This window comes from Dromaius novaehollandiae, unplaced genomic scaffold (genome assembly GCF_036370855.1).
Source record: "Dromaius novaehollandiae isolate bDroNov1 unplaced genomic scaffold, bDroNov1.hap1 HAP1_SCAFFOLD_136, whole genome shotgun sequence".
NCBI lineage: Eukaryota > Metazoa > Chordata > Aves > Casuariiformes > Dromaiidae > Dromaius > Dromaius novaehollandiae.
Window position 1 is genome coordinate 1 of NW_026991347.1, and position 17,328 is coordinate 17,328.

The window sequence follows — 17,328 nt, forward strand, 5'->3', positions numbered from 1 at the left end:
GGGAGCCCCCTATTCTGCCTGTGCCCCCAGGTGCTGGTAGGGGCCCGTGGGAGCGCTGCCTTGCCCCTGGAGATTCACCCTTAGACAATGTTAGTGGGGGAGAGGAGGTCTTGCGTCGGAGTACGTACCTTCAGACAGCACCGAAGCCTCTCTTTCCCCAGGTATGGGGACCCCGTGTACAAGGAGAGTACACAGGAGAAGGCACACCAAGGCAGAGCAGCCAGCCATGTCTGCTGGTACTCCCAAAGCTGTGTGCGCAAATGAGGCCTGCCCGGCAACGGGGCCCTGGGTTGCCCTGGCGGTGCTGTGACATCGCCGGCGGGCGTGCAGACCTTGTGAAGGTGTCAGGAGCTCCTCACAATGGGCCGCTGAGCGTGCGCGCGGCCTGCCAGCTCCTTCCCAGTCACCCTGCACAGGCGTGACCTCAGTGCCACCGGCTGTTTGTTGTAGGCCGTGCTTCTCCTGAGCGCCGTTTGGCGGGGAGGCGGTCTTTCACGGAGCCGGGCAGGCTGTGCAGACGAGCCTCTGCAGGGCCTGACGAAAGCTAGGAAGGATGCGCAGGAGCAGGCTGGGAGACTGTCTGGCTCCGTGCATTTCCCCACAGTAAAACAGTAGCCACAGGAAAACACTAGGCACGTTAAGGGAGTGTTTAAATGGGTACGTCTGCTTTAGACCCCACGACAGGCAGGGGCTTTCCTTTCCCCGAAGAAAGGAAGGCGGCTGTGACCCCCCCCCCCCACCCCTTGCTCTCGGGCTGACACACTGCCCCGGCAAGGCAGCAAAAGCCACATTCCAAAATTCATTTTCGGGGTGCCGTGCTCCCTGGTATTGCTACCTTAGTATAATCCTTGCACTCCAGTTGGAAATAGCGTGTGGGCTGTGGCCCCATAATGCTGATATACAAGCCATGGAAGCAGTTACCCAGCGAGGGCAGTTGACCTGGAAAAAACAATAGTGAATCTGTAACCACAGAAGTGATAGAAAACACACCCATCGATGCCTTAACGCTTTTAAATGAAGACATACACAATATTGGCCAAACTACTGTACAGAATCATTTCACACTTGACTGTTTGCTAGCCTCTCAAGGAGCAGTGTGTGCCTTAACTAATGACAGTTGCTGTTTTTATGTTAACCATTTCCATCAGATTACTACTGATGTATATCAGATAGCCAACCGCACTAAAGTTTTGCATATCGTTGGGGAGGACCTCCAGTGACCCCTGAGTGCTGAGCAAACCTAGTCAGCAAAGGAGAAGTGACACTGCAGACTCGCCCTGTAAGCCTCTGGGTAGCGTGGAACTGGGTTGTCTGTTGACCACCCTGTTGGTATCCATCCTGTTACCGGCTGAGGCCATCGGTTCTGTTGTGTAACCGTGGTCTGGCACTGTTTGATTGGATGAAAAACCCTAAGCCTCTGAAGGACAGAAGAAAGCCACATACCTCTGTGTGGACTCAGTCTCACCCTCACTTGGCCTGCACACCCAGCAACCCACCCATCAGCAGGGACACCCCGATGGCAACTGCCAGGGAGAACCTGAATCATCCCAGCATAGCTTGAGCACGCTGAGAACAATCTGGGGAAAACCGTACTGGAGAGGTGGTCCATAAGGACAAGGAAAGGCTGAGAACGGTCACTGTACCGTGCATCTGTGGCTTAACCACAGAGCTCTGATATGTGCATTCTGTTTTCAGTTCTTTACTTTTTAGCTTTGTTAGACTTGTAGATGGTCTGGTGTAAGTTGTTCAGTGTTGTCCAGTGTCCGTCGTATGTGTGTAACTGCTTAGCTCTAGTAAATTCTTACACTTGACAAATGATGATCTCTTGAGTTCAGTGCAACTAACCCGAATCTGAAAGAATCTCCGACGCCCCTCTATTGGCGCGTCACAGTCAACAAAACCACCTTGGATAAAACAGTGAGTAGGCTACACCCTGCTTACGGAATATAGTCCTTGTCTCAAACAGGCCCGCAAGTTTCACTGTTAAAGTGAAACAGGTTTGTTGCCTGGGTTCAGCAACAGTTCAGCATCCTGGGCAGGGCACTCCCCTTCCTCACCACTCCCATCCCTGCCTCTATACCCCCACCCCAAATCCACCAAAGACACTCTCCAAGCACTTCAAATGCAACTCTGACACTTCTCTTCAGTGGCAGAATTATTTCAGCCTCAGCCTCCAAACCCCTTCAGTAATACTTCTCAAACACCACTCAGCTTAGGAATCCCCATCCCTAATGATGAAGACCCCCACCCCCACCAGCCCAAAAAGTACTGACAGCAAAGCCATTCAAAATCCTGCAAGGCACATTCAAACACGAGAGCATCCCACTGTTATCTCGGCAGTCACTTGCCTTCTGGGCCATTTTACACTGTACTTGTCTTCCTTTATCACCTCCGGTTTCAAATTCACACATACACAGTCACAAAATAAAGACTGGCCATTCAGAATGTAAGGAGGCAAGACTACAGGCTACTTCATCTCAGCATTAAGCTCAAATATCACAAGAAACAGCTAAGCCAAGAGATGCTGTTCTGAGAAACTTCCCCACATAAACAGATGCTTTGCTTCAGACTGACCTAGCCAGGTGGCAAACTCACTAATTCAGACACACATACAAGTTCTGCCAATTGCTGTAATGTTAAGAAACAAACGGATACATGCATATCCGCTTGGGCCCTAATGGGTGCACTTTTGTGTCTGTAACTAGAGACCCTGGATAAATAGGGAAAAAAAGAAAGCATGTATTACGACCACGAGTTTCACTTCACACCAGCAAAAGCTGAAGGAGGCTTCAGAACTTCACACACCACCCCCAGGTGCCCTCCATGTCGGCAGGCTTCCCAATTACAGCCCACATTCCCAGCCCAGGCACTCACCTGAGCACTGTCCCCCAAGGCTGAAGGCAGTTGCTGGCTGTGTTGTTTGTTGCTCCTAGGGTGGCAGCAGCGGTGGCAGCGGCAGCAGGCGCTGCTCCAAAGGTCAGCCCCGCGGGCGCTGCTTGCGGGGCCGCACTGCTTACGGTGCTGATACTGAAGCTGGGTGTTGCTGCCTGGGTTGCACTACCACTGGAAAAAGTAAACCCTCCAGTTGTCCCAGACTCAGTGGTAGTGGCGGTGGTACCAGCAGAGCCAAAAACAAAGCCAGAGGGGGCTGCTGCTTGCCTTGAGGGCGCACTAGCCGGTACAGAGCCGCCGAACCCAAAGCCTCCTGTGATACCTGCAGCTTGAGTTGTGCTACTGCCTCCCAAGTGTAATTTGGGTGCCTTTCCCCTAGGGAAAAAAAAAAAAAAAAGTAAGGTAATCTGAGACATATATCCAGTGAACTACTAAGAATCAGCTTTCTTACAAAGTATTTACTGACAGCAGAGAACATCTTAATTTCAGAGATGTGCACTTCAGGTTCCTACTTCAAGCTAACTGCAGCCCAGTTTTGACACAGATCGCACTACAATTCCTGTCATACAGACTCCACCAAGTCCACTTTTACTGACTCCTCCTTAATTACCTCCTCCCACCAAGGTATTTACATCACCATGAATGTTTCAGAATAAGTTTCTTCTCTCAGACCTTAAACATCCTTGTCACCTCCTCTGCTTCAAACTAACACAAGACTTTCTTCCAGCTGCCTTCCCACTGCTAGCCTCCATCCAACTCCCTTTCCACCGTTCTCGGGTGGAAAAGTTATTTTAAATTTAACAAACAAAAACAGTACGATGATGACAAAAGGCCTTCCTGAGCAGCAGCTGCATATTTGGAAGAAAGAAGGAAAGAACATAAGCTAAGAAGGAAAGAGTGTATTTTTTGAAAAAGTGAAGCCATTCTTTCGTATGATTTTCCACTAGTATAACTGCCCCAGGGACCCTCAGAAATGGCACTATTCTGTAAAGTAAAACTGAAAAGCAAAAATGCCAATAACCTCAATTACTTACCAGCTCCAGTCTCTCCCCTTTCCCAGCCACAAGGCAGATGACAAAGTAAAACTACAGCTCGCACCTGCCTAACACCTCTTTTCCATTGCTATCAATAAGATGCTGGTTCTTGGTAACCTTCATTCTACCTTACTAACATGACCTGAGGAGCACTGCTCGGGCAAAAGCTGAGCAAGCAGGATTTCCCTGGGCTGTTTCATCACATTTTTCCACTTCAGAAGTGGGACTATCTGGAAAGACAAATGATTCTACCAATTCCCATTCCAGGGTTTACAGTGTCTTAAAAGGACTGAAGTCCTGCTTGGGAAAGGACAGATTCTGAGCACCCCAAGTTTTAATCACAACAGAACAGGCGCACCATGCAAAAGCTCAAATTCTCCTTTTTCTTAACCAGCATGGACTCATGTCTCCAAAGCAGCAGCATAAACATACAACTTTCAGCAGTGGAATAAGTCACAGGATTGACTGGTCTTGATAGCCCGTGGAAAAGTGAATGGAGAGAAAGAACAGGCCCCAGTAAACACCTACGGATGTGCTGCACTGCAGCACAGGTTCACCCCGCAACAGCAGCGGCCTCGCTCTGTTCTGAGGTACTTTCCCAGGCGCCTCCAAAGCAGCAGGCCGCTCGGCAGCGCCGCCACCTCCCCCCCCGCCCCCCCGCGGCGGCGGGCGCTGGGCCGCGGGACTCACCCCAGCGAGAACACGGCCCCGGCCGGCGCCGCCGTGGCGGCGGGCTGCGTGCCGAAGCTGAAGCCGGCGGGCTGCGCGGTGCTGGCCGGCGTGCTGAGGGAGAAGAGCCCGGCCGGCTGGCTGCTGGCGGGCGTCTGCGCCGCCGTGCCGAAGCTGAAGCCTCCCGAGGCGGCGGAGGTGGAGAAGGAGAAGCCCGTCGCGGCCGTGGTGGCGGCGGCCGTCTTCGGCACGCCGAAGGTGAAGCCGCCTCCCGCCGCGCCCGACCCGAAGCTGAACTGGTTCATGGCTGCCGGCGGCCTGCGAGAGAAGGGGCGCGCCGCCGTCAGCCCTCGGGGGCGGGGGGGCGCCCCACGGCCCCGGCCCGCGGCTGAAGCGACGTGCGGGGGCGCGGCTCGCCGCCCACCGGGGCTGCGGCACCGGCCGAGGGCAGGGCAGGGCAGGGCGACGGGGGCGGGGCGGCGGCCCCGAGCACCTACCGGACCGACGGCGACGGCGACAGCCCCTCCCCGCCGCCAGCTCCCGCTCCCTGCACGGCGCGCGCGCCCGCTGAGGACGCTTTTTACGTTGCTTCCGGCCGGTAGACAGTGACGCAACTGCTCTGCGCCCGCCCCTCGCCCCGCCGCCCAGGCGCCGGCCGGGCTCTCACCGCTCCGAAAAACTATTGGCTCTCCCTGCCGCCGCTCATCGGACACCACGCCGCATTGGCTCACGGGGCGAGGCGGAGCGGCGGGCTCCTCGTTACTGTGGCAACGGAGGACGCGGCCGGTGCCGGGTGACGGTTGCAGGCGGCGGTTGCAGGCGGCGGTACGGCCGGGGCCGGGGCCGGGGCCGGGGCCGGGGCCGGGGCGCCCTGGCGCCCGCTGAGGCGGCTGCTCGCTGCGTGGCGTGGCGTGGCGTGGCGTGGCGTGGCGTGGCGTGGCGTGGCGTGGGCCGGGCGGCCGCGGGAGGCCGGGGCCTGGGGCGGGGTCTCCGGGGCGGTGTGCGGCTGGAAGCGGCCGGGGCACCGCGGGCTTCTGTCGACGCAGAGCGGTGCAGGCCGTGGCGCTTCCAGAACGTTCCGTGGAGGCGGGAGGCTGCACCGGGCACATGCTGCTGCGGGACCGCTGCTGCAGGGGAGGTGTTCGACCCGGAGCTGCTGGCAGCTCCCTGCGGTGGCCGGGGAGAGCTGTCCTTCCCTCGCCCCTCCTCCCTTTCTCTCCCGCCCCCGGCTTCCCCCTCTAGGCCCGTCGTTGGGTTTTGTGTTTTGCAGCAGGTTATTTGGTGGTTTCAGCGCTCTGTATGACGGGGATGGTTAAATTGCCCACTCTCAGAGTTGTCTGGTCGGGATGAGTGAAGCTGTGCTTTAAAGACGTTAAGATGCTACATGAATGGGACTATATGGTTATATGTAAATTCACTGAGTTAATTGCTAAGTCCAATCTCCGTTCCTGGATAGCGAGAACCTGGGCTAAAGGAGGAAGACAATGCTAGATAATACAGCACTACTGGTTACAAAGCAAAGCTGTTTTCCATGGGGGCAGCTTAGATCTCTCTGCACCTCACTTCCCTGTGCTTTAGGTTGTTGGAGGGCGTACCGACTTGCCTGGGGCACTGTGCAAAGGCCCAAGACAGCTTGGACCTAGAGCTGGGCCTCTCCTAAGCCTCCCTGGAACAAGGAGGCCAGAGAACCTGGCGTGGAGACCCCTGCCTGGCTCCTCAGGGAGACAAATATAGTCCAGAATGCCAAATCGAAACCTGCAACAAGAAATTCTGCTGCCCTCAACCTGGCCACAGGAGCAGAAAATCCATGTTTGGATGGAGCTGTGCCAGAGCTAATAAGCACTGTTAGACTTGAGCAGGCTCCACAACAAGTGCTTGTGGAGCAAAAGAGTCAATAACTTGGTTACGGACAGGGGAACATTGATTATATTCCACTGTACACGTTGGCATCTCATGTAAGTTTTTGGGCAAAGTTTATCCTTCTAGAGCACAGCAGGAAAATTGTTTGCATTTGAGGAAGGACAGTATAGAAAAGGTGGTGTTCTTTCTTCATCTGTCACTTGTTTTTTCTGCGCAGGTAAGCTATGGATATGGATATAGATAGTATTTCCTCAGTCTCTTCTCTGCAGTCCCTTGCCAAGCTACTTAGTGATGCTCAAGAAGAAGATGACGACGACGACGACGACGACGACGGGGTGAGTCTTCCACAAGAAATGCTGCTGCTTCTACATGTTGTACCACAGTCTCACCTTGTTAACTAAGAAGCAAATTTGGCTTTTCCCAGGGTGAGTAAAGAAAGCCTTATGCAGCTTTGGACTGACTGAAACAGCTAGAAGGTATTTGTAGGGTAAGAAGCTCCTGAGGGAGAAAGTAAGGAAGATGCCCCAGGAATAGGAGGCGAGATTGTGAGCATGGAATGGGAGGAAGATTTATTTTCTCAGCCTAAAGGAAATGAGAACATGCAGTTGAAAGAGTGTTAGATACTTCAGACTTCCCCCTACTTTTCCCTGAAGTCTGCCAGAGATGAAGGCAATTACAACTAGATACAAAGGACTTCATATGAAGGAAAAAGTTGCTGCTTAACTTCTGAGTAGAGACTAAAATATCCAGAGGCAACTGAGTGTGCTAATTCTGCATGTCAGACACTGAAGAACTGTAGAGATAATTGATCACTGAAGTACAATATTATCCCTTATCCCTTCTTCTTTATGTCATTTCTTTTACAGACGCTTACTGTAGAAACAGTTGTCAGACAGGAAAGAATAGAAGAGCTGAAAGGCTCGGTATCACATTGCAAGTCCCTGGATACCTCATTTTAATTTCTGGCAATGGTTTCCTTCAGGTTTGAGTAGATCCAGAAAGTTTTGTTTACCTAACACATACACATGCTTGTTCTCCAGCGGCTTAGCAAAAAACTAAGTATTGAAACTCTTCAGATATTGTTCCAAAAATTCTATTCAGTTATTACTTCTATACAACACCTAACTAAAAAAAAAAAAAAAGAAAAAAAAAGAAAAAGTTTAAGTAGAACTGATTCAGTTGTTTTAAAGTACTGGGTTTTGTGCAGAGAAACATCAAATCAACCCCGAGGGCACAGCTATACTAGGATCATTTTGACACTATTTCTACAGCAGCATTTTCTTCCCCAAAGTAAACTATACAAGAGAGAAAACGTTGCACACAGGTCTCCCCAATAGACGTGGCCAGCAGGGCTGAATTAATCAAGGCAGGAAGACTGCAACGTCCAATGTCACTAGCCCAGAAAAAGCCCTCAGAAGAAAGGCCAAAAGTTGAATAAAACGGAGCTTTGAACGATAGGCAGGCTCTTTCAGATTCGACGCCGACAAACAATAATCAAAACCCAGTCTGCAAATTGTTTCACGACATCACCTTGACAGCTAAACATCTGTCCAAAGGGTCATTCAAATGACAGAAACTCCCATGCGAGTTTCAGGAAAACATCCTCTTGCTGTAAGAGAACTGTTCAGTCTAATCTCAATGTCCTGATTTCCAAACATCTCATTCCTGAGTTTAAATATTAAATATTTCATTTAATTGAAAATAGTTGCTCATTCTAACATACCAAGAGTGTGAGGACATTTTTCAGGCAATGTTTTTTTCAATTCTGTATTGTGAATTCTTTGCCACCAGGCGGAAGTGCAGCAACATAGCTCATCACAGGTCGGATTTTTCTTTCCCCAAGACATCCAGTTTCAGAGCACCTTCAAAACTGTTACTAAATATTTAGTGTCAGGTGTATTTTTTTATTTGTCCACTTTTCAGTTTGTCTCAGTTCAGGTTTCGCAACCTTGCCTTCTAAATCCTATCCATCTAACCATGCAAGTGCATCTAGAGACTGATACTTGAGTATGTAAGACTCTACTACTATGGCTTTCTATGAAGATTTCCTCTGTGCAAGGAAATGATTGCTGCCATATGCCTATCCGATGATGCCAAAATCTCTTGTCGTAATTCACCATTTCCAGTGTTGGCTTCCAGCCTCATCGGCTTTCTTAGTAATAAGGTGTGTACATAGTCGTAGTTTAAGAGAGAAGAATCAGGTGGGTCTGTGCGCGTCTAGATGAAAAAGTACGTATGTATGTATGCAGCTATACTGCCATCTGGCAGTATTTGGGAATGATGACACACAGGCAACTGTGGGACTCAGGATGGCGCGGCCCATGGAAGAGGGGTTTGCTCTGGGGTGCTCCCCAAGAGTTAAGGAACCCCGGTGCACCACGGCCGGAGTCACCACACTGTGGGGTTGCTGTAGCCCTCCAGCGACCCCTGAGTGCTGAGCAAACCTAGTCAGCAAAGGAGAAGTGACACTGCGGACTCGCCCTGTAAGCCTCTGGGTAGCGTGGAACTGGGTTATCTGTTGAGTACGCATACTGTTGGGTGTTGAACATGCGTACTGTTATCTGTTGCCCAGCCTCTTGACCACACTGTTATTGGCTGAGGCCGTCGGTTCTGCTGTGTGACTGTGGTCTGGCACTGTTCGAATGGGCAAGGAACTAAGCCCGGGAAGGATAAAAGAGAGTAAGCTACCTACCTCTGTGTGGACTCAGACTCGCCCTCAGTTGGCCTGCAGACCAGACAACCCACCGATCAGCGGGGACGCCACTGATGGCGACCGCCAGGGAGAACCTGAATCATCCCGGCACAGCCCGAGCGTGGTGAGAAGAGTCTGGGGAAAACTGTACCGGAGGGGTGGCCCGTAAGTACAAGGAAAGGGTGAGAATGGTCACTGTACCGCGCATCCGAGAAAAGTCACTGTACTGAGCATCCGTGGCTTAACCAGGGAGCTCTAATATGTGTATTCTATTTTCAGTTCTATTGTATTTCTAGCTTTACTATTCAGCTTTGTTATACTTGTAGATGGTTTGGTGTTAATTGTTTAGTGTTGTCATATGTAACTTCTTATACCTGCCAAATGATGATCTCTGAAGTTCAGCGCGCTAACCCAGGAATCTGACAGAATCTCAGCTGCTCCCCTGTTGGCGCATCACAGTTGTGCAGGAGCTGGTAGGCTTCGAGTCTGGATTTGCTGGGAGCTGAATCAGGTCACAGCTGTGCGGGAAAGGGGCTTTGCAGCAGTTGCCACCGCTTGCGCCTGTCAGGGTGCGCGGAGCAGCAGAGGAGGGCAGCAGGCTGCCCGAGCACCGCTGGGGCGCAGGCAGTGGCTGTGGCGGGGAGGGGGCTTTGCTGCACGGGGCAGCGGGACAGAGCGCCCGCCGCCTCCAGCCCCGGCGCCGCAGCCGGGCTCCGGCTGTGCCCGCACGGCTGCTGCCGAGGCCCCGAGGCCTGGCCACCGGGACACTCTGCAGCCCCGCACTGGAAAGCCCCATTACTTGGATTTAGAAATCCTAGTTAGTGGGATTTAACCCATTCAAGAGTGCCACCGGCACAGCCGCGGAGCGCAGACAGGCCGCGAGCCGCCGGCAGGGTGGCAGCGCTTCCCGGCCCTGGTGGGTGGGCACGAGTGCGGCGTGCCCGGGAGCCAGCGTGAAAGCGCGGGGAGCGAGCGCGGGGCTGCCGGCCTGCGGGGCTGTGAGGGGCTCTCGTAGCCGGCGTCCCCCGCGCTGCCGCTCGCCCAGGAGCGCTCCTGGCCAAAGCCCTCGGGCCCGGCCATGTTGGCACTGGAGCGCGTGCGAGTGGAGGAGCTCTGTGCCCCAAGGCCTGTGGGTGGGAGAGATCCCCCCCACCCCCGGCCCCCGCGAGCTGCTCTAAGGAAACACCACTCTGGCGCTGCGTGAGCTCTGCCTCCTCTCCGTCTTTATTGCCCAGGGGCCTCCTCGTGCAGGTGGCCGGGCGCGATGATGGCACCGGCCCGAGACGGAGGAGCACGGTGCGGGCAGGCTGGGCGGAGGGACGGTGCCGTGGCCTGGTGTCGGTGCCCAGCCCGAGATGCCACCCGTTCAGGCCTTGTCGCCGGCTGGTGCTTCGAGCCTGCCTGTGCCAGGCACGCCTGCATCTGCGGTGTTCTCCTCCTGCGTGGTGGCACTGAAATGGAAGCCGGGGTTGTGTGCAGTAGCTCTCTGAAGGGCACACTGGCCAGCCCCAAGGGAAAGGGAGCAGGAGAATACGCCCTTAAGCTGCCCCCAGAGGCCCCAAAGCAAGCCCGCCCTTGAAAGGGGCGCAGCATAGCCTGAGCAAGGTGTCTTCTGCTTTTGTGGTGGCGATTACCTGTCACTGGAAGAGCTTCTGCTGAACTCTCCCATGCCCGGTGTAGGAGGCAGGGATGGGAGAAGGCCGCCATACGGATTGTCGTCTTCATTGCCCCAGATGTTGCAGAGCTCTAGGCTTGCTGCGCTCGGAGAAGCACACCTGGAGCAGGTACACTGCAGGCTGCTGTGAAGCTGGAAATAACACATTAGCAGATGAGCTTTGTGTTGGTGCGAGTTTGAAGAGGGGAAGGTTTGAAGGGACTTGCTCGGATGGAGCTTTTTGTCCTGGAGGCAGGACAGAACTCACCTCTCCGCAGTGGCAGCGGTAGTGGCAAGCGGATGCCTCGGCATCGTCCTCTGGAGACCTAGGAATCGTACCGAGAGGTATGGTAAAGGATTTTTAGTTGTCCTTTTGAAAGGAAGCGCGCTCCCTAGGAGGGAACTTGTGCTCTGTTCCATTTGCCAGGGAAAGGGTTAAAATGCCGGCCTGGGAGCTTTCTGGGAAGCCTTGAGAGTACCTGTGGGCTTCAGGTAAGCACTTTGTGCAGCTGTGTAATGGCTGCCTTGCAGGTGTGCTGTTCTTGTTGCCATGCCCACATTGGGAGCTGCTGTGCAAGGTGTATCACTTTGCAAGGGGTGTGAATTTCAAACATTACCTTTCTTTCCTGGTCTTGAGTCGGTAGTAGAGCCAAACGCAGAACGCAAAGAACAACGTCAAGATGACGAGCGTCAAAGTGTTGGCGACGATGACGACAACAGTTCTGCGTTTTGGAGGGCTGGGGTCAGCCTCTGCAGAACCCTTGGGGGAGAGTACTGCAAAACAGTGGCCAGAGATCAGCGTTTAATATAAACGTGCATGCTGTGGTAGGTGAAAGGTAGGAAGGGGAGGGCTGAAGCGTGAAGAGCCCAAGCGCAGCGGCACACGCATCACAGCCGTGGGGACGTGGCATCCCAGCACGTGCGGGATGCCATGTGGTATCCTAGTTTGGTGCCGTGCATTGAGAAAACGCCCCATTCTTCTCTTCTCCCCCCTGCTCCTTTTGGTGCGTTTTGCTCCTCCTCTCTCCCTCCTTCCTGCGCTGGGAGAAAGGGAAGCAGGAGCCTGCTGTCACGAGCGAGACCCACTTCTGTGCTGGGCCGAGGCTCGGCAGATGCTTGTGTGTGCCCAGGGTGGGCAGCGCAGGAGGGCGGCGCAGAAGGCTGTGGAAAGCCGCGTCTCTGCAGAAGAGCTCCTCCTCAAGTGTTCTCAGCTTTGGAAGGGAGCCCCCTATTCTGCCTGTGCCCCCAGGTGCTGGTAGGGGCCCGTGGGAGCGCTGCCTTGCCCCTGGAGATTCACCCTTAGACAATGTTAGTGGGGGAGAGGAGGTCTTGCGTCGGAGTACGTACCTTCAGACAGCACCGAAGCCTCTCTTTCCCCAGGTATGGGGACCCCGTGTACAAGAAGAGTACACAGGAGAAGGCACACCAAGGCAGAGCAGCCAGCCATGTCTGCTGGTACTCCCAAAGCTGTGTGCGCAAATGAGGCCTGCCCGGCAACGGGGCCCTGGGTTGCCCTGGCGGTGCTGTGACATCGCCGGCGGGCGTGCAGACCTTGTGAAGGTGTCAGGAGCTCCTCACAATGGGCCGCTGAGCGTGCGCGCGGCCTGCCAGCTCCTTCCCAGTCACCCTGCACAGGCGTGACCTCAGTGCCACCGGCTGTTTGTTGTAGGCCGTGCTTCTCCTGAGCGCCGTTTGGCGGGGAGGCGGTCTTTCACGGAGCCGGGCAGGCTGTGCAGACGAGCCTCTGCAGGGCCTGACGAAAGCTAGGAAGGATGCGCAGGAGCAGGCTGGGAGACTGTCTGGCTCCGTGCATTTCCCCACAGTAAAACAGTAGCCACAGGAAAACACTAGGCACGTTAAGGGAGTGTTTAAATGGGTACGTCTGCTTTAGACCCCACGACAGGCAGGGGCTTTCCTTTCCCCGAAGAAAGGAAGGCGGCTGTGACCCCCCCCCCCCCCACCCCTTGCTCTCGGGCTGACACACTGCCCCGGCAAGGCAGCAAAAGCCACATTCCAAAATTCATTTTCGGGGTGCCGTGCTCCCTGGTATTGCTACCTTAGTATAATCCTTGCACTCCAGTTGGAAATAGCGTGTGGGCTGTGGCCCCATAATGCTGATATACAAGCCATGGAAGCAGTTACCCAGCGAGGGCAGTTGACCTGGAAAAAACAATAGTGAATCTGTAACCACAGAAGTGATAGAAAACACACCCATCGATGCCTTAACGCTTTTAAATGAAGACATACACAATATTGGCCAAACTACTGTACAGAATCATTTCACACTTGACTGTTTGCTAGCCTCTCAAGGAGCAGTGTGTGCCTTAACTAATGACAGTTGCTGTTTTTATGTTAACCATTTCCATCAGATTACTACTGATGTATATCAGATAGCCAACCGCACTAAAGTTTTGCATATCGTTGGGGAGGACCTCCAGTGACCCCTGAGTGCTGAGCAAACCTAGTCAGCAAAGGAGAAGTGACACTGCAGACTCGCCCTGTAAGCCTCTGGGTAGCGTGGAACTGGGTTGTCTGTTGACCACCCTGTTGGTATCCATCCTGTTACCGGCTGAGGCCATCGGTTCTGTTGTGTAACCGTGGTCTGGCACTGTTTGATTGGATGAAAAACCCTAAGCCTCTGAAGGACAGAAGAAAGCCACATACCTCTGTGTGGACTCAGTCTCACCCTCACTTGGCCTGCACACCCAGCAACCCACCCATCAGCAGGGACACCCCGATGGCAACTGCCAGGGAGAACCTGAATCATCCCAGCATAGCTTGAGCACGCTGAGAACAATCTGGGGAAAACCGTACTGGAGAGGTGGTCCATAAGGACAAGGAAAGGCTGAGAACGGTCACTGTACCGTGCATCTGTGGCTTAACCACAGAGCTCTGATATGTGCATTCTGTTTTCAGTTCTTTACTTTTTAGCTTTGTTAGACTTGTAGATGGTCTGGTGTAAGTTGTTCAGTGTTGTCCAGTGTCCGTCGTATGTGTGTAACTGCTTAGCTCTAGTAAATTCTTACACTTGACAAATGATGATCTCTTGAGTTCAGTGCAACTAACCCGAATCTGAAAGAATCTCCGACGCCCCTCTATTGGCGCGTCACAGTCAACAAAACCACCTTGGATAAAACAGTGAGTAGGCTACACCCTGCTTACGGAATATAGTCCTTGTCTCAAACAGGCCCGCAAGTTTCACTGTTAAAGTGAAACAGGTTTGTTGCCTGGGTTCAGCAACAGTTCAGCATCCTGGGCAGGGCACTCCCCTTCCTCACCACTCCCATCCCTGCCTCTATACCCCCACCCCAAATCCACCAAAGACACTCTCCAAGCACTTCAAATGCAACTCTGACACTTCTCTTCAGTGGCAGAATTATTTCAGCCTCAGCCTCCAAACCCCTTCAGTAATACTTCTCAAACACCACTCAGCTTAGGAATCCCCATCCCTAATGATGAAGACCCCCACCCCCACCAGCCCAAAAAGTACTGACAGCAAAGCCATTCAAAATCCTGCAAGGCACATTCAAACACGAGAGCATCCCACTGTTATCTCGGCAGTCACTTGCCTTCTGGGCCATTTTACACTGTACTTGTCTTCCTTTATCACCTCCGGTTTCAAATTCACACATACACAGTCACAAAATAAAGACTGGCCATTCAGAATGTAAGGAGGCAAGACTACAGGCTACTTCATCTCAGCATTAAGCTCAAATATCACAAGAAACAGCTAAGCCAAGAGATGCTGTTCTGAGAAACTTCCCCACATAAACAGATGCTTTGCTTCAGACTGACCTAGCCAGGTGGCAAACTCACTAATTCAGACACACATACAAGTTCTGCCAATTGCTGTAATGTTAAGAAACAAACGGATACATGCATATCCGCTTGGGCCCTAATGGGTGCACTTTTGTGTCTGTAACTAGAGACCCTGGATAAATAGGGAAAAAAAGAAAGCATGTATTACGACCACGAGTTTCACTTCACACCAGCAAAAGCTGAAGGAGGCTTCAGAACTTCACACACCACCCCCAGGTGCCCTCCATGTCGGCAGGCTTCCCAATTACAGCCCACATTCCCAGCCCAGGCACTCACCTGAGCACTGTCCCCCAAGGCTGAAGGCAGTTGCTGGCTGTGTTGTTTGTTGCTCCTAGGGTGGCAGCAGCGGTGGCAGCGGCAGCAGGCGCTGCTCCAAAGGTCAGCCCCGCGGGCGCTGCTTGCGGGGCCGCACTGCTTACGGTGCTGATACTGAAGCTGGGTGTTGCTGCCTGGGTTGCACTACCACTGGAAAAAGTAAACCCTCCAGTTGTCCCAGACTCAGTGGTAGTGGCGGTGGTACCAGCAGAGCCAAAAACAAAGCCAGAGGGGGCTGCTGCTTGCCTTGAGGGCGCACTAGCCGGTACAGAGCCGCCGAACCCAAAGCCTCCTGTGATACCTGCAGCTTGAGTTGTGCTACTGCCTCCCAAGTGTAATTTGGGTGCCTTTCCCCTAGGGAAAAAAAAAAAAAAAAGTAAGGTAATCTGAGACATATATCCAGTGAACTACTAAGAATCAGCTTTCTTACAAAGTATTTACTGACAGCAGAGAACATCTTAATTTCAGAGATGTGCACTTCAGGTTCCTACTTCAAGCTAACTGCAGCCCAGTTTTGACACAGATCGCACTACAATTCCTGTCATACAGACTCCACCAAGTCCACTTTTACTGACTCCTCCTTAATTACCTCCTCCCACCAAGGTATTTACATCACCATGAATGTTTCAGAATAAGTTTCTTCTCTCAGACCTTAAACATCCTTGTCACCTCCTCTGCTTCAAACTAACACAAGACTTTCTTCCAGCTGCCTTCCCACTGCTAGCCTCCATCCAACTCCCTTTCCACCGTTCTCGGGTGGAAAAGTTATTTTAAATTTAACAAACAAAAACAGTACGATGATGACAAAAGGCCTTCCTGAGCAGCAGCTGCATATTTGGAAGAAAGAAGGAAAGAACATAAGCTAAGAAGGAAAGAGTGTATTTTTTGAAAAAGTGAAGCCATTCTTTCGTATGATTTTCCACTAGTATAACTGCCCCAGGGACCCTCAGAAATGGCACTATTCTGTAAAGTAAAACTGAAAAGCAAAAATGCCAATAACCTCAATTACTTACCAGCTCCAGTCTCTCCCCTTTCCCAGCCACAAGGCAGATGACAAAGTAAAACTACAGCTCGCACCTGCCTAACACCTCTTTTCCATTGCTATCAATAAGATGCTGGTTCTTGGTAACCTTCATTCTACCTTACTAACATGACCTGAGGAGCACTGCTCGGGCAAAAGCTGAGCAAGCAGGATTTCCCTGGGCTGTTTCATCACATTTTTCCACTTCAGAAGTGGGACTATCTGGAAAGACAAATGATTCTACCAATTCCCATTCCAGGGTTTACAGTGTCTTAAAAGGACTGAAGTCCTGCTTGGGAAAGGACAGATTCTGAGCACCCCAAGTTTTAATCACAACAGAACAGGCGCACCATGCAAAAGCTCAAATTCTCCTTTTTCTTAACCAGCATGGACTCATGTCTCCAAAGCAGCAGCATAAACATACAACTTTCAGCAGTGGAATAAGTCACAGGATTGACTGGTCTTGATAGCCCGTGGAAAAGTGAATGGAGAGAAAGAACAGGCCCCAGTAAACACCTACGGATGTGCTGCACTGCAGCACAGGTTCACCCCGCAACAGCAGCGGCCTCGCTCTGTTCTGAGGTACTTTCCCAGGCGCCTCCAAAGCAGCAGGCCGCTCGGCAGCGCCGCCACCTCCCCCCCCGCCCCCCCGCGGCGGCGGGCGCTGGGCCGCGGGACTCACCCCAGCGAGAACACGGCCCCGGCCGGCGCCGCCGTGGCGGCGGGCTGCGTGCCGAAGCTGAAGCCGGCGGGCTGCGCGGTGCTGGCCGGCGTGCTGAGGGAGAAGAGCCCGGCCGGCTGGCTGCTGGCGGGCGTCTGCGCCGCCGTGCCGAAGCTGAAGCCTCCCGAGGCGGCGGAGGTGGAGAAGGAGAAGCCCGTCGCGGCCGTGGTGGCGGCGGCCGTCTTCGGCACGCCGAAGGTGAAGCCGCCTCCCGCCGCGCCCGACCCGAAGCTGAACTGGTTCATGGCTGCCGGCGGCCTGCGAGAGAAGGGGCGCGCCGCCGTCAGCCCTCGGGGGCGGGGGGGCGCCCCACGGCCCCGGCCCGCGGCTGAAGCGACGTGCGGGGGCGCGGCTCGCCGCCCACCGGGGCTGCGGCACCGGCCGAGGGCAGGGCAGGGCAGGGCGACGGGGCCGGGGCGGCGGCCCCGAGCACCTACCGGACCGACGGCGACGGCGACAGCCCCTCCCCGCCGCCAGCTCCCGCTCCCTGCACGGCGCGCGCGCCCGCTGAGGACGCTTTTTACGTTGCTTCCGGCCGGTAGACAGTGACGCAACTGCTCTGCGCCCGCCCCTCGCCCCGCCGCCCAGGCGCCGGCCGGGCTCTCACCGCTCCGAAAAACTATTGGCTCTCCCTGCCGCCGCTCATCGGAC

General features: G+C 53.8%; 1 protein-coding gene and 1 long non-coding RNA gene across 4 annotated transcripts; one reads left to right on the forward strand and one right to left on the reverse strand.

The window, feature by feature from the left end:
• The first annotated feature begins 5,356 nt into the window (after window positions 1–5,356).
• LOC135325970 (uncharacterized) lies at window positions 5,357–9,472 on the forward strand. Its single transcript, XR_010386670.1, has 2 exons — window positions 5,357–5,420; window positions 6,673–9,472. It is a non-coding gene; the product is annotated as an uncharacterized LOC135325970 (long non-coding RNA).
• Window positions 9,473–10,353: 881 nt separating this feature from the next.
• Window positions 10,354–17,173, reverse strand: LOC135325966 (nuclear pore glycoprotein p62-like). 3 transcript variants are annotated; one of them, XR_010386665.1, is made up of 8 exons: window positions 17,115–17,173; window positions 16,639–16,935; window positions 14,897–15,289; window positions 12,858–12,961; window positions 11,419–11,575; window positions 11,070–11,127; window positions 10,782–10,954; window positions 10,354–10,598 (listed from the first exon to the last, which is right to left on the reverse strand). XR_010386665.1 is itself a non-coding variant. In XM_064503904.1 (4 exons), the coding sequence occupies exons 2-4, from the start codon at window positions 16,920–16,922 to the stop codon at window positions 12,940–12,942; spliced, it is 699 nt and encodes a 232-aa protein (XP_064359974.1). In that variant the 5' UTR covers window positions 16,923–16,935; window positions 17,115–17,173; the 3' UTR covers window positions 12,809–12,939. The 3 variants fall into 3 exon arrangements, 1 of the variants encoding a protein (XP_064359974.1); XR_010386664.1 differs by having other exon boundaries at window positions 11,419–12,564; XM_064503904.1 differs by lacking the exons at window positions 10,354–10,598; window positions 10,782–10,954; window positions 11,070–11,127; window positions 11,419–11,575 and having other exon boundaries at window positions 12,809–12,961.
• Window positions 17,174–17,328: the final 155 nt, after the last annotated feature.